General features: G+C 40.7%; 1 protein-coding gene across 1 annotated transcript in view; it reads right to left on the minus strand.

Annotated features, from left to right (window-relative positions):
- The window catches only part of CALN1 (calneuron 1), a 455,582-nt gene that overhangs the window by 150,152 nt on the left and 282,697 nt on the right, over positions 1 to 22,733 (minus strand). Inside the window, exon 4 of the mRNA XM_052636215.1 lies at positions 18,802 to 18,914. Within this exon, the coding sequence (XP_052492175.1) occupies positions 18,802 to 18,914 (113 nt within the window). The remainder of the gene's footprint in view (positions 1 to 18,801; positions 18,915 to 22,733) is intronic.

The following is a 22,733-nucleotide window of genomic DNA, read 5'->3' on the forward strand; positions in this document are numbered from 1 at the left end:
GGTTGATGACATTTAAAGGGAAAACCTTCCAGAGCCTTCTGAGAAAGTCTTTTCTATGTAAGAAAGAGAATCATTCTTAGAAAAAAAGAGCTTTTGCTGCCATCTCCACCCCATTCCTCATACAGTTCTGGTGTCCAAAGCTGTAGCAGCCATCTTACAACCAGCATGCAACATGGATGAAGATGTGCTTTCAACAGTCTGAGGATGACAGAAAGGAAGACTGAGACTCAGAGCCCTGGGCTGACATTACTGAGCCTCTGTCCCATTCTGACAGCTCACTCCAGACTTCTTGCTTCTTACCATTGTCTACTATTTAATCTAGGGTTAGGTTTCCTATTCCTTATAACTGAAAACATTATGAATGTGTGTTAATAGGAAAAGCACAGAATGGAAGTACACCATCATCAGTACATCAATAGGCTAAACAAAATTGAACAAGTTTCTCAAATGAAGGCAATAACAGAGTTTTTACTAAACTAATGGACATTCAGAAAACGAAGATCATGGCATCCAGTCCCATCACTTCATGGGAAATAGATGGGGAAACAGTGGAAACAGTGTTAGACTTTATTTTTTGGGGCTCCAAAATCACTGCAGATGGTGACTGAAGCCGTGAAATTAAAATCGCTTACTCCTTGGAAGAAAAGTTATGACCAGCCTAGACAGCATATTAAAAAGCAGAGACATTACTTTGCCAACAAAGGTGTGCCTAGTCAAGTCTATGGTTTTTCTAGCAGTCATGTATGGATGTGAGAATTGGACTGTGAAGAAAGCTGTGCACTGAAGAATTGATCCTTTTGAACAGTGGGGTTGGAGAAGACTCTTGAGAGTCCCTTGGACTGCAAGGAGATCCAACCAGTTCATCCTAAAGGAAATCAGTCCTGAGTATTCATCGGAAGGACTGATGTTGAAGCTGAAACTCCAATAATTTGGCCACCTGATGCAAAGAACTGACTCATTTGAAAAGACCCTGATGCTGGGAAAGATTGAAGGCGGGAGAAGGGGATGACAGAGGATGAGATGGTTGCATGGCGTCATCAACTCAACGGACATGAGTTTGAGTAAACTTCGAGAGTTGGTGATGGACAGGGAGGCCTTGCGTGCTGCAGTCCATGGGGTCAAAAGGAGTCGGACACGACTGAGAGACTGAACTGAACTGATTAGATGTTATGAATCTCCTAGAGGTGACCTGCTTGAAATAGGAAGCATTTCTATAATTTATTTGACAAAGGAACTTTCATTTTCCTTCTAGGAAACATCTGGAAAAGTAGAGTTTTATGTAAAACACTATGAAAAACATTAATAGGATATTGAGGTTAACATTTTATCACCCAAGAACTATATATTCAACCATTTTTCTTTCATGGGCAAAGTTAACAAAAGGATATCTTTAAGTTTGCAGAGGGCTTGGAAAACATTTTTCTTGAGTAACTCTCTGATCCCCAGTATGAAAAATTACAGTTCTCCAGTCAACTGAGAAATGAATTACAATTAACAATTCAAATATAGGAATTTTAAAGGATAAAGAAATGACAATGTAAATAAAACCATTTAGAAAAATTAACTGTTATAAATGTAGTTATAAAAGTAAACACCAAGATCAACAAAATATTCTGGGACAAGAAAATTTAATGATTAAAGGATCTATTTAATAATAATGGGATTTTAGCCTAGGCAGCATTTTGTAGATTTGTTTCTCCCTGCTATTCCCTGCCAGGTACAACTATAACCTGTGGAAATAATGTAAGATATAACCAAAGGAGAACTCCCAAAGGTGCTAAGAGGAAGGTGAACAAGTCTGGGAACCAGCACTGGAAGAACAACATGGGGAAGGACATTTTAACCTTCCCCCAATGGAAGAAAGCAACCCATATCTGACATTTCCTGTCCCTAAATCTAGCAATAGAAGGTAGGCTCATTCCTCCCGCAGACTGAACGGGAGTCCCTTAGACCACACCAAGAGAGCCCACAAAGGGCCACGGGGATCTACTGGGGGACCCACTAGATAAGCAGCCATGGGAAGTGCTTTTTATCTCTGGCAGGCTTGAAATTCCCCTCAGTCATGGTGATTAACAAGGGAGCCTCAGCAAGAAGGATCTCCACCCAAATAAAGGCGGGACCCAGGAAACCTCTGTCTTCATGGGTTGGAGACTCTTTACTTCTGCCCCCAACAGCAAAATGGATCTCATTGTAGATTCACTGGATCAAATGGACCACAACAAGCACCTGGCCTGGGGAACACCGTTTGGTCCCCAGAGGCAGAGGAGAATCCCACCACAAGACATACTTAGCTAATGAAGCCTCTCCTTTCCTGCCTGAACATCTCTTTCCCCAAGAAAAGACACTTGTCAACCTGGCCTAAGGACATCTCCTTTCTGCCTCTTGAGCAACACAAGGAGGGCCCAACTGGGGGCTCCTGCAGCATCAGATAAACTGAGTTGACCAAAGTATCATCCCAAATGCTCTGAAATGAAGGTGTCATTGGAGCCATGGCCCCCAAAAAATGTAAGACAGGATCTACATGTTAAACCTAAAGAGGATGTTGTTGTTTTTGTTTAGTTGCTAAATTGTGTCCAATCCTTTTGTGATCCCATGGACTGAAGCGACCAGGCTCCTCTGTCCATGGGATTTCCCAGGCCAGAATGCTGGAGTGGGTTCCATTTCCTTCTCCGGGGGATCTTCCCAACCCAGGGATCAAACGCACATCTCCTGCACTGACAATTGTATTATCTACCACTGAGCCACCAGGGAAGCCTAAAGAGTATAATTATCTACTAAATAAATCTTTAAATGCTAAAATATATTAACATACAGGGCAAAAATTCTAGCTTATAATAGGAAACTCCCTATCATATCAAAAACCAAGAAAATCACAACCTAAATGAGAAAAGACACTCAACAGACACAAACACTGAGATGAATCAGATGTTGGAATTACCTGACAAGGATTTTAAGGGAGACATCATAAAAATCCTTCAACGATCAATATCAAGCTTTCTTAAAACAAACTAAAAATGAGGAAATCTCAACAAGGAAATAGAAGTTATAAAAAAAGAACCCAATGAAAATTATAGAACTGAAAAATATAACTGCAGAAATAAAAAAGTTGCTGAACAGGAGAGTAAAGTAGAGAAGGCAGAGGTTAGAATCAATGAACTTGAGGATAGGTCAATAGAGTTCACACAATATGAACAGTAGGAAAAAATAAGACTAGATGAAAAAAATGAAAGAAACTCAGGGACCTGTGCAACAATAAAAAAGTTACAACACTCATCTGAGTCTCAGAAGAGGGATCACAGAATGATAAACAAAGAATGATCAAAGAAGTGGCTAAAATTTTCCAAATTTGGTTTAAAAAATAAATAAATAAATAAACCTACAAATTGAAATCATACCTCAAACTGGATGAACCCAAATAAATCCATTCTAAGACATTTCAGAATTAAAGTTTTAAAAATTAAAAACTCAGAAAAATTCTGGAAAGCAGCCAGAGAGAAATGATGCATCACCTACAGTGAGAAAACAATTCAGATGACAACAGATTGCTTTTCTGAAATCATGGCAACCAGAAGGAAGTGGCGTAACATTTTTCAAGTTCTGAGAAAGAAAGAAAAACAACTATCATCTGCAGGACACAACTGGCAAAGTTATCCTCTCTAGGAATGAGGGCAAATCAAGAGAGTCTCAGATGAATAAAAAGTAAAAGAACTTGCTGCTATCAAATTTATCTTTGAAGATTGCCTAAAAGAAATTCTTCAGACAAGAAAAGAAATGATGAAATAAAGAATCTTGAAGAATCAAAAAGGAAGATGGGATATTAAAAAGAATAAAAATATCCTAGGTCAATACAATAAACTGTTCTTTTATTCATGAATTTTATAAGCCATATTTAATGATTGGGACAAAATTATAATACCACCTGATATTGATATTTCAAAGTAGAAAGGCAAAAGAAGTTAAATGTAAGTACTGTCTTCCCAGTCCACTCAAAGAGGCAAAATGTTGATAGCAGTAGATTGTGAAGACACAAATATGTACTGTAATACCCAAATCAACCACTATGAAAACTATACAAAGAGATACACTCAAAAGTACTACAAATAAATCAAGATGGGATTCTTATAAGTGTTCAAGAAACCTGCAGAAAGATAAGAAAAACAGGAATAAGGACTAGAACAAACAAAAAGAAAACAAATAATAAAATGGCAAACATATACTTCAATAATTAAATAGGAATGGTCAAATCACAGCAATCAAGAAACAGAGATTGACAGAATAGGTAAAAATACAGCCCAACTGTATGCTGTTTACTGTGCAAATATTAATTTTAAGGAGCAGGAGTGGCTATATTAATATCCAATGGTGTAGATGTAAGAGCAAGAAAGTTACTAGAGGGAAAGAGAACATTACATAATGGTAAAAGGATCAACTCACCAAGAGGATCAGTAAAAGTACATATGATCTTAAATATGGACACAACAAAAGAAAACAAAAAGAGCCTCAAAATACATGAAATAAAATGGATAGAGCCTAAAGGAGAAATAAATCTACAATCATAGCTGGGGACTTCAGTACTACCCCTCTTAGCAAATTACAGAACTGCTAGAGAGAAAGTTGGCAAGGATATAGAGACCTAAGCAGCACAAACAACCAACTTAGGATCCAATTTACATATATAGGACACTCGATCCAACAGCAACAGAAAGTAAATTTTTAAAGTGCTCATGGAAATTTCACCAAGACATACCATATCTGAGACTATTCAACAAACCTCAAAAATTTATATAATTGAAATCACAGAGTTTGTTCTCTGATCATAATGGAATAAAACTAAAAACCAGTAACAGAAAGATACTAGGAAAATCTCTAAATACAAGGAAATTTAACAACACATTTCTAAATAATTTATGATTTTAAAAGACTATAAATAAGAATATGGAGAATTGAATGAAAGTGAAAAGATAACATGAATCAACAATCAAAGTTCCTAGAAAAAGAAGAGAAAAACAAAACAAAAAAAAACAAATAAAAAATCCAAAACAGTCAGAAAGAAGGAAACAATAAAAATAAGAGTAAAAGCCAATGAAACTGGAAATGAGAAACTGATACAGAATATCAATGAAACAAAAAGGAAAGCGTTGAAAAAATGCAAAAAAACTTTGCAAAACTCTAGCAAGAGTGCCAAAAAGTAAAGAGATCTAAATAAATGGAAAGGCATATGTTCATGATGGGGAGACTCAATATAATAAAGATGTCAGATCGCCCCAATTTCATCTATAGGTTTAATGTAATTCTATCAAAATCTTAGCAAAGTTTAGTAGCTATATACAAACTTATTCTTGAGTTTATATGGAAAAACTCAGACTCTTAGAAAAGCATAAACAATCTTGATAGCAAGACTAAAGTAGAAGGAATCATGTACTTGGTTAAGGCTTATGATATAGTTACAGTAATCAGAATGGTGTTACACTGGCGGAAGGACAGACACATATACCAGTGGAACAGAATGGATGCCCAGAAATAGAACAAACGGAAGAGGATATATGGATGGCATATTACCGCCGGAAAAGCTTAGCCATCAGGGAAATGCAGACTGAACTATCACTACATTCCTAACAGAATGGCTAAAATGAAAACACTGACAACACCAGAGCTAGTGAACATTTGGAGGAACTGGATCATTTCACATATTGTTGGTAAGAAGGTAAAACATCCCTGTCACTCTGGAATACAATTTGGCAGTTTCTTATAAAACTAAATATGCTATTATTTTATGATGCAGCAATTGCACTCAAGGGCATTTATCGTCAGTTCAGTTCAGTTCAGTCACTCAGTGGGGTCTGATTCTTTGAGACCCCACGGACTGCAGCACGCCAGGCTTCCCTATCCATCACCCACTCCTGGAGTGTACTCAAACTCATGTCCATTGAGTCGGTGATGCCATACAACCATCTCATCCTCTGTCACCCGCTAGCATTTATCCTAGAGAAATGAAAATGTATGTTTACACAAAAACCTGTACACAAATGCTAAGAGCAGATTTATTCATTCATAATAGTCCAAAACTTGAAACAGCACAGATGTCCCTCACAGGTGAATGGTTAAATTAAATGTGGTACATCCATACCATGATATATTCACCAAAGGAAAAGAGCAAACTACTGATACACACAACAACTTGAATGAATCTCAAGGATATTATGCTGAGTTAAAAAAAGCCAATTCCAAAAGGTTACATGATTCTACTTATAAAAATATCTTAAAGTGACAAAATCTTATGAGCTAAAAACTGAATAGTGGTTAGCTACAGTTAGGGATGGGGGGTAGACGTATGAGAGTATATAACACTGTTCACTATCTTGAATGTGGTGTCAGATACACAAAACCTCCACATCTGAAAAAACTGTCGAGTAGCGAACCTACACATACATGAACATGAGTGCACATAAAATAAGGGAAATAGGAGGAATATGGTGAATTTTACGAATGTCAAAATCCCACTTGTGATAATATACTATGACCTTGCAAAACATTGCCACTGGGGGAAATTGGGTGGATCTTTCTGAATTATTTTTTAACACCACATGTGAATCTACAACCATTTCAATAAAAATGTTACAAAATCAGAATATATAATACCAAGCTATATTAACAGAAATTGAGAAGAGAAATGAGAGAATAAATATATGCCAATTTTTTCTTTAAGGAAATGTCAGAAGTTCTTTATTCCTTTCACTTTACTATTCAGAAAATGTAATTTAAAATAAATGTTTCATAAAGGTAAAAAATCAGGAATAGGAATTTAACAAAAAGAGCTATCTTTATGTTTAATTTAGAGGATAAAGCATACAAAACAGTATAGCAAAAGACAGAAAACAAAGGACACAGATAAAGAAGCAAAACTACATGACAACTGAACTGTGAACACACATCAGTTATAAACCGGGGGATTAAAACACTTTATTTAAAGACAAATTCTCTCAGATCAGCTTATAAAGACAAGTCTGACATTATGATTCTTATAAAGAGAGGGACACCTGAAAAAGTAGAATTTTTTTTGAAGGAAAGAGGATGGCTAAGGAAATAACCAGTAAAGCCAACAACAACAATAACAATAAAAAAGAAACTGAATTGAGGTTAGTGTTAATATCAGAAAAGGAATATTCAAGATAAAAATAGTGGATGGGCCAAGAAGGTTATCTGTAGACATGAATGGTAATAATAGATACATTATGGAAATGACACTATTCTATATAGTGACCAGCTCTGCCTCCAGAATAAAGCCTGTACCTGTGCCCTTCTCACTACCTTAGTTGCTCCCACCCTAGTGCAAGCCATCGACATGGCTCTCCTACTTTTGAATAACTTCCTGAGTTCCCATCTGCATTCTAAGCCCCTACATTCCATCCACAGTGGATGGAATTATCACCACAGCAGTGGTAATGTTATTTGCATGTAAATCAAAATATACCCCTCCATTGCTTAAAATACTCCAAGGAGTACTGCTTCTACATAAAATCATATCCACACTCCTTGTCTTGATGGGACCTGAGACAAAGAGTGCTCCCATAAGTGTCAATTCACTCCCTCTCCTTTTTTAAAATTCTCAAAAAATGTTTTAGCCGCACTGCTCAGTATGCGAGATCCTAGTTCCCCGATCAGGGATCAAACCAGTGCCACCTGCAGTGGAAACGTGGAATCTTAATCACTCCACCACCAGGGAAGTCCCCCATAAACTCTCTCTTAAAGAACAACAAAAAGGAAGTGAAAGTCGCTCAGTAACGTCTGACTCTTTGCAACCCCATGGACTATACAGTCCCTGGAATTCTCCAGGATAGAATACCAGAGTGGGTAGCCTCTCCCTTCTCCAGGGGATCTTTCCAACTCAGGGATCAAACCCAGGTCTCCTGCAGTAAAGGTGGATTATTTACCAGCTAAGCCACAAGGGAAGCCCAAGAATACTGGAGTGGGTAGCCTATCCCTTCTCCACCAGATTTTTCTGACCTGGGAATCAAACAGGGGTCTTCTGCATTGCAGGCAGATGCTTTACCAACTGAGCTATCAGGGAAGCCCAATAGAAAAAAAAAAAAAAAAACACCTTAATTTAAAAATCTGGGACCATGGCTGTCCAAAAGAAAGACTACCACTTCCAAGCATGCCTTGCTGCTGGGTGTGGCAACATGACCAACTTCTGGTCAACCACGTGACTAGCTTCTGGCCAATCGGACATAAATAGAAGCCACATATGCAGCTTCTTCAAAGATTTGTGCTCTGTTTCCCTTCATTGGCTTTCTGACAGGTGCATGCAGATGTGGACGTAAGCCACATGGTTAGGGTGATATTGGAGGATTTCAGAGTAATGAATCAGATGGCAGCAGAGAATTGAGTAAGGGTGATTTCTATTTGCTTCTATTCTGTTTGTACCACTGTTAGATTGGTTTCAATCACATTCTGCTGAATGTATATCCCAACATAGGACCTACAGTGTCCCACAAAAGCTGATCTTTACACAGACATCCCCAACCTCATCTCCTACCACTTGCCCACCAAACTCTAGTCAAGCTTGTCCCTCCTCAGGGTCCTAGAATTTGCTGTTGCCTCCCCACGGTGAACATTTACCCTGGAGGTTGCAGGCTGGTACTTCCTCCTGATTTAAGTGTAAGTTCAAACATCATCTCCTCAGAGAAGTCTTTTTTCAATGCTCTATTTAAAGTTGTGTAGTACCTAACCTGGGGATTCCCTGGTGGAAAAAAAAAATCCCCCTATTAATGCAGGAGACCAGGGTTTGATCCCTGGGTCAGGAAGACCCCCTGGAGAAGGAAATGGCAACTCACTCCAGTATTGCCTTGAGAACCCGATGAAAAGTATGAAAAGGCAGAAAGATAGGACACTGAAAGATGAACTCCCCAGGTCGGTAGGTGTGCAATATGCTACTGGAGATCAGCGGAGAAATGACTCCAAAAAGAATGAAGACACTGAGCCAAAGCAAAAACAGCACTCAGCTGTGGATGTGACTCGTGATGGACTAAAGTTCGATGCTGTAAAGAGCAAGACTGTATAGGAGCCTGGGATGTTGGGTCCCTGAAACAAGGCAAATTGGAAGTGCTCAAACAGGAGATGGCAAGAGTGAACATCGACATTTAGGAATCAGCAAACTAAAATGGACTGGAATGGGTGAATTTAACTGAGATGACCATGATATCTACTATTGTGGGCAAGAAGCCCTTAGAAGAAATGGAGTAGGCACCAATAGTCAACAAGAGCCCAAAATGCAGTACTTGGGTGCAGTCTCAAAAACGACAGCATGATCTCTGTTTGTTTCATGGGAAACCATTCAATGTCACAGTAATCTAAGTCTATGCACTGACCAGTAATGCTGAAGAAGCTGAAGTTGAACAGTTCTATGAAGACCTACAAGACCTTGTAGAACTAACACCCCCCAAAAATGTCCTTTTCATTATAGGGGACTGGAATGCAAAAGCATGGCATCAAGAGATACCTGGAATAACAGGCAAATTTGGCCTTGGAGTACAGAATGAAGCAGGGCAAAGGTTAATAGAGTTTCACCAAGAGAATGCACTGGTCATAGCAAATACCCTCTTCCAATAACACAAGAGAAGACTCTACACATGGACATCACCAGATGGTCAATACCGAAATCAGACTGATCATGTTTTTTGCAGCTGAAGATGGAGAAGCTCCATAAGTCAGCAAAAACAAGAGAGGAAGCTGACTGTGGCTCAGATTATGAACTCCTTATTGCCCAATTCAGACTTACACGGAAGAAAGTAGGGAAAACAACTAGACCATTCAGGTATGACCTAAATTAAATCCTTTATGATTATGGAGTGGAAATGACAAATAGGTTGAAGGGATTAGATCTGATAGACAGAATGCCTGAAGAACTATGGATGGAGGTTCTTCACATTGTACAGGAGGCAGTGATCAAGACCATCCCCAATAAAAAGAAATGCAAAAATGCAAAATGGTTCTCTGAGGAGGCCTTACAAATAGCTGGGGAAAGAAGAGAAGCAAAAGGCAAAGGAGAGAAGGAAAGATATACCCATTTGAATGCAGAAATCCAAAGAATAGCAAGGGGAGATAAGAAAGCCTTCCTCAGAGATCAATGCAAAGAAATAGGGGAAAACAATAGAATGGGAAAGACTAGAGATCTCTTCAAGAAAACTAGAGATACCAGGGGAACATTTTATGCAAAGATGGGCACTATAAAGGACAGAAATAGTATGGACCTAACAGAAGCAGAAGATATTAAGTAGAGGTGGCAAGAATACACAGAAGAACTATACAAAGAAGATCTTCATGACCCAGGTAATCACCCACGTTGTCACTCACCTAGAGCCAGACATCCTGGAATGTGAAGTAAAGTGGGCTTTAGGAAGCATCACTATGAAGAGAGCTAGTGGAGGTGATGGAATTCCAGTTGAGCTATTTCAAATCTTAAAAGATGATGCTGTGAAGGTGCTGCACTCAATATGCCAGCAGATTTGGAAAACTCTGCAGTGGCCACAGGACTGGAAAAGGGCAGTTTTCATTCCAATCCCAACAAGAGGCAATGCCAAAGGATGTTCAAACAAAGAAATGTTCAAATATACTGCACAACTGCACTCATCTCACACGCTAGCAAAATAATGCTCAAGATTCTCCAAGCCAGGCTTCAACAATACATGAACCGTGAACCTCCAGATGTTCAAGCTGTCTTTAGAAAAGGCAGAGGAACCAGAGATCAAATTGCCAACATCCGCTGGATCATCGAAAAAGCAAGAGAGTTTCAGAAAAACATCTATTTCTGCTTCATTGACTATGCCAAAGCCTTTGACTGTGTGGATCACAACAAACTGTGGAAAATTATTTAAGAAATGGGAATACCAGACCACCCGACCTGCTTCCTGAGAAATCTGTATGCAGGTCAGGAAGCAACACTTAGAAAGGGACATGGAACAACAGATTGGTTCCAAATAGGAAAAGGAGTACATCAAGGCTGTCTATTGTCACCCTGCTTATTTAACTTCTATGCAGAGTACATCATGAGAAACACTGGGCTGGAGGAAGCACAAGCTGGAATCAAGATTGCCGGGAGGACTATCAATAATCTCAGATATGCAGGTGACACCACCCTTGTGGCAGAAAGCAAAGAACAAAAGAGCCTCTTGATGAAAGTGAAAGAGGAGAGTGAAAAAGTTGGCTTAAAACTCAACATTCAGAAAACTAAGATCATGGCATCCGGTCCCGTCACTTCATGGCAAATAGATGGGGAAACAATGGAAACAGTGACAGACTTTATTTTCTTGGACTCCAAAATCACTGCAGATGGTGATTGCAGCCATGAAATTAAAACATGCTTGCTCCTTTGAAGAAAAGTTATGACCTAGACAGCAATATAACAGCATATATTAAAAAACAGAGACATTACTTTGCTGACAATGGTCTGTCTAGTCAAAGTTATGGGTTTTCCAGTGGTCATGTATGGATGTGAGAGTTGGACTATAAAGAAGGCTGTGTGCCGAAGAATTGATGCTTTTGAACTGTGGTGCTGGAGAAGACTCTTGAGAGTCCCTTGGACAGCAAGGAGATCCAACCAGTCCATCCTAAAGGAAATCAGTCCTGAATATTCATCGGAAGGACTGATGCTGAAGCTGAAACTCCAGTATTTTGATCACCTAATATAAAGAACTGACTCATTTGAAAAGACCCCGATGCTGGGAAAGATTGAAGGTGGGAGAAGGGGATGACAGAGGATGAGATGGTTGGATGGCGTCACTGACTCAATGAACGTGAGTCTGAGTAAGCTCTGGGAGTTGGTGATGGACAGGGAAGCCTGACATGCTATAGTTCTTGAGGTTGCAGAGAGTCGGACATGACTGAGCAACTGAACTGAACTGAATTGGCATTCTTTCTTTGGGATGGGAATGAATACTGACCTTTTCCAGTCCTGTGGCCACTGTGGAGTTTTCCAAATTTGCTGGCATACTGAGTACAGCACTTTCACAGCATCATCTTTCAGGATTTGAAATAATTCACCTGGAATTCTATTACCTCCACTAGCTCTGTTCATAATGATGCTTCCTAAGGCCCACTTTACTTCGCATTCCAGGATGTCTTGCTCTAGGTGACTGATCACACCATCATGGTTATCTAGGTCATGAAGATCTCTTTTGTATAGTTCTTCTGTGTATTTTTGCCATCTCTTCTTAATATCTTCTGCTTCTGTTAGGTAGGTCCATTCTGTCCTTTATTGAGTCCATCTTTTCATGAAATGTTCCTTGATATCTCTAGTTTTCTTGAGGAGATCTCTAGTCTTTCCCATTTTGTTGTTTTCCTCTATTTCTTTGTATTGATCACTGGGGAAGGCTTTCTTATCTCTCCTTGCTGTTCTTTGGAACTCTGCATTCAAATGGGTATTCCTTTCTTTCTCCCCTTTGCCTTTCGCTTCTCTTCTTTTCCCAGCTATTTGTAAGGCCTCCTCAGAGAACAATTTTGCCTTTTTGCATTTCTTTTTCTTGGGGATGGTCTTGATCATTGCCTCCTGTACAATGTCACGAACCTCCATCCATAGTTCTTCAAGCACTCTGTCTATCAGATCTAATCCCTTGACTCTATTTGTCCCTTCCACTGGATAATCATAAGGGATTTGATTTAGGTCATACCTGAATGGTCTAGTGGTTTTCCCTAGATGGTTGGATGGCATCACTGACACGAGGGACATGAGTTTGAGTAGGCTCCAGGAGTTGGTGATAGAAAGGGAAGCCTGGGGTGCTGTAGTCCATGGGGTCACAAAGAGTCGGACATGAGTGAGCGACTGAATTGATCTGAACTGTGGATTTTAGAGGATTCATCAGCCAGACCCCAAGAAGTCTCCACTGGCTCCACACCTGCCTTGTTTCTCTCTTCCCTCTGAACGTGAACGCAAGATATTACCCTTACTAGACCCAGTCCTCTTTTAGATAACTTTGAATGAAAATTCTATGCTTTCCTGAGGTCGACAGTATATTCATATTACATACAGACCCTGTGTGTTAGACTTTTAAGTAGATTAAAGAAAACAACTTTACCTGTAACATGGGAAGATTCCACTGGACATAAGTATTAAGTCACTGGTGCCAGGAGTTTCCTGGATATGACCAGTGACTTTTTCCTCTTTTTGCCGGAAGTCACCTATCAGCCCTACCCAATCACAAAGCTGAGAACCCATCATGAATTTATTTAGAAGGGATATTTAAAATTAGTTTCAACTTATTATTTTTCTTCTGATTATGAAATCAATGCAGACATTCTTGTAAAAGGTGAGTTTTCGATATACTAACTGGATATAAGGTGACTGATACATTGCAGAACGGCAGCTGGCCTCAGGTCTCCTGTGGCTTCTGGAACAAGTAGCCACCCAGCTGCTTGGGGTGACCATTGCTTCTTCAGAGGCTTTGCCTGAATTCTTTTCCTCCAGGCAGATGACAGTCACCATTTTGATTATAAACTTTTAAACTCTCATGTAAATTTTGTGTACTTTATTTACCATAGCAATGAATATATGTATCAGAAAGTCTAATCACTTTTTTTTTGGCCACTGAAAACAGTTGTTTTACAATGTGATTTTGTTAATTTCATTGAATAATAACAGAGTAGATCCTATGGCCTAATTGTAGGAATTTCAGAAACTACATACAAGGATAAAGAAAATTTACATTCACCTCTATTCCAAGTCATAATAATTAGTATTGTCAGAATTACTACATTTTCCCCAGTTTTTGTCTCTGTATGAATATAAATGGATATACAACAGTTGTAGGACAAGGATGTAATTATACGGTAAATTAAAATCTCTAGATCGTAGAGTGAAAATATTATTTTTAAAAATTGCACAATATTCCATCTTTTTAAGCGCATTTTTCTACACCTCTAACTAATTTCATATGACAGAGTCTTAGACGTAGAATTATTTTTAATTGTAGCGTTTAACGTTGGAAAAGTTGTAGAAAACTATCACCAAATAGTTTTCAAAAAAAGTTTTAAAATTTACATTTCTACTGGTAGTTTATGAGTTTTCCCATTTCCTCTCACTCTTGACAGCACTATTATATGTTTTATTCTTTTCCAACTTGATAGATGAAAACTGTTATCCAATTACTATTTTAGTAGATATCCCTTAGATTTCTAGTGAGGTTGAGAACTGTTTTAATGTTTGTTTAAAGTAAAGTATCCATCAATTGTTATTGCTTATCCCACTCATTTATTATCATATCTAGAGGTTTCCATATTGTTTTAAAATGCTCTCCACATATACCTTAGTCTATTGTTGTATTTTTTCCTATTACTTTTTAAGCTATTTCTTTCTTTATTTATTCGGCTGTGCTGGGTCTTAGTTGCAGCATGCAGGATCTTTAGTTGTGGCATCTGGGATCTAGTTCCCTGACCAGTGAGAGAATCCAGTGCCCCTGCATTGGGAGCAGGGGGTCTTAACAAACCCTGGACTGCCAGAGAAGTCTCCCAATTACTTTCTGAAACATGCTTTCAATAGTTTAATAGTTTTTATTTATGATTCTTCTGTTGCTTCAATGCTTAGAAAGGCAATTCCTACTTAGAAAATTAGTTACATATTGACATGTAATTCCTCCATCTTTTAAAACAGTTAAAACGTATACTGTTATACGGACTAAAGACCAATGATACTTATAAATATGGTAAATGAGGGAAAAACCCAAATGACCAAGGTTTGAAACAGACCAGTAAGCCTTACTGGATGCCTGTCCCATGTGCCAGGATCGCTGAAATCTCAGTGGCTCTCAATCTTGGGCAAGCATCAGAGCCACCCGGAGGGAGGACTGAACCCAGATACCAGCTCCACCCTGGAGTTTTTGATTCAGTGCTTCTGGGGTGGGGTCCAGGTGTCTGCATACCTAACATGTCCCAGGTGATGCTGATGCTGCTGGTTCAGGAAGCAGACTCTGAGAACCTCTGCTGAGTTTTCCATGCTCCATATTTCACAGGCAGTAAAATCACTTTGGGGATTCAAGCATTCGCTGTCAATCTAACAGGCCTCGTGACAGGCATGGCTGCTGAAAGCCATTTGGTTCCTAAGATGATTAAGAACAGCAGCTTTGGATCCCAAACTCCAATAGAGTGGCACGTTGACAAAATATTGAGGAGAGAACCATTCTGTTGGTGCCAGATTTGATGTAAGAAGTGACTCTGCCTGCTGGAATGCAAGTTATCCATAAAAGAACAAAAGTAAAAATCCTGGTATTTTCTAGGTCTTTGTCACATGCAACAAACACCTCATGTGAATGAACATAATTTCTTCTGTCTCACTTGCTTTCTCTGCAAGTTTTATCCAAGGTCGACCTCACAGGGCAGATAATTTAGTTTCACAGATGAAAACATTGTAGATACTTCATAATTATCTGACTAGCTGGGGACTGTATTTACTTTCCTTTCATCTTCGTTTTCTGATTATACAAGTAATGCATGCCCATTGTCAAGCTTTTGAAAAATACAGAAAGATATGATCACTCATCATGCTATCACATATGGAATGTCACTGTCAATACTCTGACATATTTTCCCCCGTTCTTTTATGCATAAAAGATTTGGCATCATATTGTACCTGGAGCTTTCTGGAGTGTTTCTTTCCTGTGCACACAGCTGTGAGATAAACTAGACCTATTTGTAAACAGGCAAGTAAAAACTCACTATGGAGCATGCACAAAGAGCAGGAAGCCCTGTGAGTTTCTTTGTTCTTAACCTCCAGCCCCAAACCTGTTCCCACACATCCAGTGCCATCCATTGAACAGATCCATTTGCTTAAATATTGATGTGTTTCATTTCTTAAATCAGAAACTGTAAATTAGGGACTTCCCTGGTGATCCAGTAGTAAAGATCCACCTTGCAAATGCAGGGAACTCAGGTCTGATCCCTGATCAGGGGCCCAGGATCCCACATGCCTCAGGGCAACTAAGGCCCATATGCTTGCAACTACTGAGTCCACGCGATTTAGAACTTGTGCTCTTCAACCAATGCGCTGCAATAAGACCCAGCACAGCCAAAAAAAACAAGCCTGTAAATTAGTCGTCTTAGTGAAGTTTGATTATACATAAGATAAAAATGTGAGCCAAGGAGCCAAGGTGTTCTACCTGTACCTTCTACAGGTACAGGTAAGTCCCGATGGTAAGACACCACTGGCTCCTCTCCTAGCTAAGGGTGGGACTCATCTCTCTCTCTTTAAAGGGAGAAGAGTTTAACAGAAGTGGTGGTTGGACCTAGATCGCCAGAGCTGCATGATCTCCCGTGATGCTGGCCATTACCTCTGCCATTTGGTCATTACCACAGTCTGTGAGCTCATGGCAGAACACAGCTGTGCACAGTGCTGGAGGTCATGGAGGAGGAAAGATGAGGGGCTGTTGTGGGGACTCAGGTGAACCCGAGATGCAGATGCTTCACAGCATGGGAGCACCTGTTGCATTAGATACCTTCTTGGGTACAAGTGGCCTCGTGGTGTGTGGTGTGGGTGACTGGCAGAATAAAGTGACTTTGAGGATGCTGCTGCTCTGCAGTTGCAATGGAGTTGAAGTGTTGAGGATGAAAGCGCCCCCCCCCCCGCCTGCCCCCACCCTGCATCTGGCCCTCTCAGCTCCTCTCTCCCCTCCTCTCCTCTCCACCACCAACATACACCAAGTTCTGCTCAAATACATCACAGCAGTAACAGCCAACACACACGACTTTGATGAATAAAGGAGAAGACAATAAGAATTCCACGGGTTATTATTTGCTACATAAGAGAGAGGTTCTGAACTGGCAGCCAAGAAATCTGTGAGCCTCACACCCAGACTAAGTACCCAGGGAGGACAGACACTCTGAGGCATGGCCCTCGTCTTAGTAGCCAATCAATTCCATCTTCACTGATACCAGTTTCCCGCAAAGAGCCAGGGGCTCAAAACTTTGGGGATGAGCACTAACTGATAAATAGCCCTTTTTGCAGAATCCCATTTGATTTTCTTCTCCCCTTGGCCCTGTAGGCTAGAATGCCAGGAATGAGTGAGCCCTGGAGAGCAGACTTAATTTGCAAGGTGAGCCTAGAGCCTGGTGGGCTCACTTCTCAGAACACAGAGAACATCATGGTCAGTTTTCCTCTAAGATAGCGAGAAACCAAAACCTGAAGAAAATGAAAGGCCGTGACAGCAGTGTCAGGCCAGGAAGCTGAAGCCAAATTACAGCCCCATTCCCCGTTGTGGTCGCCAGTCTCCAAGGCGGTCCTCAATGACCCCTCCTCTGGGGATTCACTGGGAGGGGTCCTCTCCCTCCACTGAATGCTTTGTAACCAATAGGATTGAGGTATAGTTGAATTACAGTGTTGTGTCAATTTCTGCTGTAGATCAAAGTGACTCAGTTATACATATATATACATTCTTTTTCATATTCTTTTCTATTGTGGTTTATCATAGAGTATTGAATATAGTTCCCTGTGCTATACAGTAGGACCTTGTTGTTTATCCGTTCTCCCCTTACCAGTTTGCATCTGCTAATCCCAAACTTCCAATCCAACTCTCTCCCACCCTCCTTCCCCTTAGCAACCACCACTCTATTCTCTGTGAAGGACTGTCTTAAACGTCTTTTGTAAAGCCCATAGTGACTGTTAGACTACAGGGTAAGTAACAAGTTCTTACTAAGTACTTGTTGGTTATATGCAAGATGATAGCAGATTCAGACTAGAGGTACACTGCCAACTGCAATCCTTAACTAGATGAGAGAAGTTTCGTTGGTTAAGGGAAAAAACACATCAAGAAATTAAAGAAACCACCCTGTGTTGGAATGGTATTTTACATGTCTAAACTATAATTCAATTTAACTTGACAAATTATACTCACATTTTAAAAGTAATTATTGATGAGCCATTCCCCAAATTCCATAATCACAAAATAATATTCACATTTTAAAATTAAAGAATATAAAGAAATGACTTATAGCACATCAAAATAGTTCGAAGGTCATTGTTACTTGGAATTTCTAAGACAGCCTGCAGATAGAAACAGAAGCAAATTGAGAAGTATCAAATACAAATTTTGAGATAAAACCATTCTGTCCTCTTGAGAGATAGGATCCAAACACACAAGGCAATCATATCATCCTTTCAGCCAGGACCTCCTGAACCGGGAATGGCAGTGAGCACAGGTAATACCAATATGTCCTTCCTAAGTGTCTCCACGGAGAAGGCAATGGCACCCCACTCCAGTCCTCTTGCCTGGAAAATCCCATGGATGGAGGAGCCTGGTAGGCTGCAGTCCATGGGGTCGCTAAGAGTTGGACACGACTGAGCGGCTTCCCTTTCACTTTTCACTTTCATGCATTGGAGAAGGAAATGGCAACCCACTCCAGTGTTCTTGCCTGGAGAATCCCAGGGACGGGGGAGCCTGGTGGGCTTCCATCTATGGGGTCACACAGAGTCAAACACGACTGAAGTGACTTAGCAGCTTAGTAAGTGTCTCCAGGAAAAAGGCTTTTGTGAACCAGAAGAGGAGGAATCTCATTTCTCCAAAATGCAAAACTATTTTGGAAATAAGGAATAAATAGGGAGATATTTCACTCTTCCAAGACTTAAATGAGTATAGTTTTGATACCTGTTTTCAGGGGACCTAGTATGATCTCAACTTAGTTGTCCAGTTCAAGAAATGTATGTCAGTCGAGCCCAGAAGAGAGCTTCACATGCTGAACAGAAGCTCAAGAATTCAGAGTCAAACGTGAGTCCCAAACCCATGTTACTATCAAACCTAATCTTTAAACAAAATCTTAACTCACCTGCCAGAATATGCTGTCTATTGTGTTTCCAAGAAAACCATCGCGACCTTCTGAAGACACCAGTTTGGGGCCAAGAATGGTCATGAATTCATCAAAATCCACCTGGCCATCCCCTGGAAGGAGAAGATATAAGTATGAGTTGAAAAGTAGCTGAAATTGACCTACCCAATGTTTATTTCATTATTTCACTGGAAATATGAAATAAACATCTCTGTGAAATAAAATCATGGAATAATTTGAAATAATGAAATAAACATCTGGGAGTAGATGAATAAAATAAACATGAAATAAACATCTACATCCTTTTCTCCACAGCATGACCTTGATCAATGAAGAGCTGGAACCATTTCTGAAAACTGTGCAACACTCTTAAAATACCAAAAGACAACCAAGAAACTGGCAACGATTAGTACCTCCAATACCGCCTATCCCTAATCATTTGTTAGTATTTATGTCTAAATGTCAACCAACACCTCCCACAACCTCACAGGTACTGTAATTGCTGGACCCCAAGTTGCCTAGCTGTACAGGAAAGAAATCACACCTTTATCCCAATCTCTTCCTTCATACTGGTCAGTCACACATAAATTTAGTCATCAAGTCTTACTGATTTCACTTGTTAAATATCTGTAGCTGCTCTACCTTCTTCATTAATTCAATTGCTAGTCCAGTTCCAAAAACATTGTGGTAGGAAAATGCTTCCAAGAATGAATGTTCTAATAATAATTACAGTATTACTAGTAAAATGATTTTGTCCTCACATTCTCACCTCCACACTCTCTTCCACACAGTTGAGTTTACTTCTCCCAAAGCCTATCTGATCCTGCTTTAAAAACTTCAATGGCATCTTTGACCAAAAATAAGGAAACCACCTCAGAACCCACCCGCCTCAAGTCTCACTATGCCTTTTGATACCTTTTGCTCCCCACCTCTGCACAAGATGCCATGCTATTTCAGAGCTCCAGACACAGCTCTGTCCACACTGTTCCCTCCATTTGTCTACCAGGTGATCTCTAACTTGTTTCGTAAGATGAAGCTGAAATATCATGTTCTCTTTTGCTATTTTTCCTGACCCTTTCTCATCTCACTAGACAGAGCTGGACAAACTTCTGTTTCTCCTACTAACTTAATGTGCATCTGTTTAGAACTGATTACCCTCTATCTCAGCCACTAATGTGCATGCCTTTCTCTCACCTAGATTGTTAGCTCTGCAAGGCCAAGGACCCAGCCTGAAATGTCTCTATATTTGATACCATGGTGGGCATTCAAAGTGCCCTTAGAGAATGAATGATATCCCTTGCTTGTACTTTCTTTGCTCAGTTCAACATGTATTGGAACTTTCATGCTAGAGCTGACACTGGCCAAGTGAACTTAGGCCAACTTCGACAAAAACAGACCTTCAGGGTCTGAGCCCCCAGGATTCATCAGTGTGGCATTCTGCACGGACTGCTTGGGAGGGTGTCTCCACCAAGAGTCACCACACCTTGGCCCCAGGAGAAAAAGACAGCCCGGGTGGCTACATACAAGCTTGCCAAAGTGCAGATATATCAGTCCACTCCCAGAGTGTAATAGCCTTCCATGAGCCTTTGCTGAAAACCTACTTCCAAAATTCAAGCAGATGTCATCATCAAGATGTCAATAATTCGGAAAAAGACAGTCCAGGAACAGATCCCAGTGTAGATGAAACTTCCAAGAGGATAGGAGAAGCATGACATGTCAGTGGGAAAGGGAAGACTGAGCCACCAAACAGGGTGGGGCAGTCCAAGGACTACTGAGAAAGGGATGTACCTCTTACCGTTCGACAGGACGAAAGGATCCAAAATTTCACCCTGGCTGGTCATCATCAGCTGACAACAAGTTAGCATCTTGCCTTTCAAACTAGCAAATACTGCTTAAAAGAATACTGTTCAATGCTGGCAGAGATGTGGAGAAGACAGGAGCTCTCTCATGCATCCCTGTGTGCTCATCCTGAATACTGACTAGCAGGACTCAAGATGCTGTGTCCTGCTGGTTCCTTTTCACTTAATAACTTCACTTTTAAAGAAAAAGACAAAGCGAGGAAACTACCTTACATGCAGTCCAGGATGTTTACCCAAAGATAAATCATCCAGTATTTGTGAAAGTAGAAAGCTGGAGGAAGCTGAGACTGGCCCAGCCTTGCTGGTATTCACACTGAGTTAGCACCACATGGTTCCCAGTCTAGGACAGTCACACTTGTTATATTCATGCACTAACCCGCTGCTCACCCCAAGTTGCTCCTGCTAGTCAAACCTGGCACTGGGGACTTCCCTGGCAGTCCAGTGGTTAATAATCAGCCTGCCAGTGTAGGGGACATGGGATCCTTGCTCTGGGGACTAACATTCTACAAGCCACGGGGCAGCTAAGCCCCTGAGCCAACTACTGAAGCCGGAGTGCCCTAGAGTCCATGCTCTGCAACAAGAGAAGCTACCATAATGAGAAGCCTGCATGCTGCAACTAGAGAGTAGCCTCTGCTCACCACAACTAGAGAAAGCCTGCATGCATCAGTGAAGAGCCTGTGTGCTGCAACGAAGGGCTGCTGCTGCTGCTGCTGCTGCTAAGTCGCTTCAGTCGTGTCCGACTCTGTGCGTCCTCATAGAGGGCAGCTCACCAGGCTCTGTCCCTGGGATTCTCCAGGCAAGAACACTGGAGTGGGTTGCCATTTCCTTCTCCAATGCAGGAAAGTGAAAAGTGAAAGTGAAGTCGCTCAGTCGTGTCCAACTCTTAGCGACCCCATGGACTGTAGCCCACCAGGCTCTTCCATCCATGGGATTTTCCAGGCAAGAGTACTGGAATGGGGTGCCATTGCCTTCTCCGAATGAAGACCTAGTGCAGCCATAAATAAATAAACATAAAGCTGGTGCTGGATGGCCAAAAAGTCTCAGACCAGAAGATGCTTTCTCAAGAGAGAAAAAGTGTCACCTTCAGTAAGATGGAAAGTGATTCTTAGGGGACAAAAAATATCTTAGGCCTCACAATCGTTAGTGGCCTCCTAAGGTCACAGTCCATAAAGAGACATATGCACACTGTATCTGTGCTATTAAAATGCCATGGGCAACTAGAGAAACAAGTGTCTTAAAAGGCACCTGAGCAGGTGAGTGGCAGAACAAGAAGGAGGAGCAGGACAAGAGGAAGAAGCAGAGAAGGAAGAGGAAGTAGTTTGAGAATCACTAGACTAGATAATGTCTCAAGTACAGTAAGTCCCCTCCATGCCAATCGTCAAGTCGTGAACTTTCAAAGATGCAAACGTGCATCTAGTTCCAGCAAGGAGCCAGAACCTGTTCCATCAATGTCAGGCATGAGTGAAATTGCAGCTTGCCCTCCATCTCCTATTGCTGACAATCCTTCAGTTCCACCATCTCCCACCTCCTCTCCTTCCTCCAGTTGGTAACCCTTGATGCCAGCCCCTGGATGCCAGCTGTTGTGCTGTACTAGTATAAGATGAGAAATGTTTTCTTTATTTTTTTGTGTTTGTTTTTTATGTATTAGTTGTGTGGAAAGTATTATAAACCTATTACAGTATAGTAATGATATAGCTGATTGTGTTAGTTGGGTACCTGTGAACAAATTAGACTTAAGAATAAACTGGACTTACTAATGAAACCTGTTCATATGTAGGGGACTTATTGTACTATGGTTCTCCTTCCAGGGACCTCCTTCTGAGGTACTGGTCTAGTAACAGTGGGCATCATCCCAACCTTCTGTCACCCAGGGCAACGGTTCATAAAGGTTTAGAAGCTCGAGGGTGTGGATCATTCTTTTACAAAGACCTCATAAGATCCTATCTAAAATACATCCACTGGGCTGGGTCATACAAGCTTCTGGCCAGGGTGTAGTAGGCACCACTCTCACTTGGGAGCTGAATGGAATGGGGGTGGGGGTGTCCAGAGTATGTGCAATATATATTTCTCCAG

This window comes from Budorcas taxicolor, chromosome 2 (genome assembly GCF_023091745.1).
Source record: "Budorcas taxicolor isolate Tak-1 chromosome 2, Takin1.1, whole genome shotgun sequence".
Classification (NCBI taxonomy): domain Eukaryota; kingdom Metazoa; phylum Chordata; class Mammalia; order Artiodactyla; family Bovidae; genus Budorcas; species Budorcas taxicolor.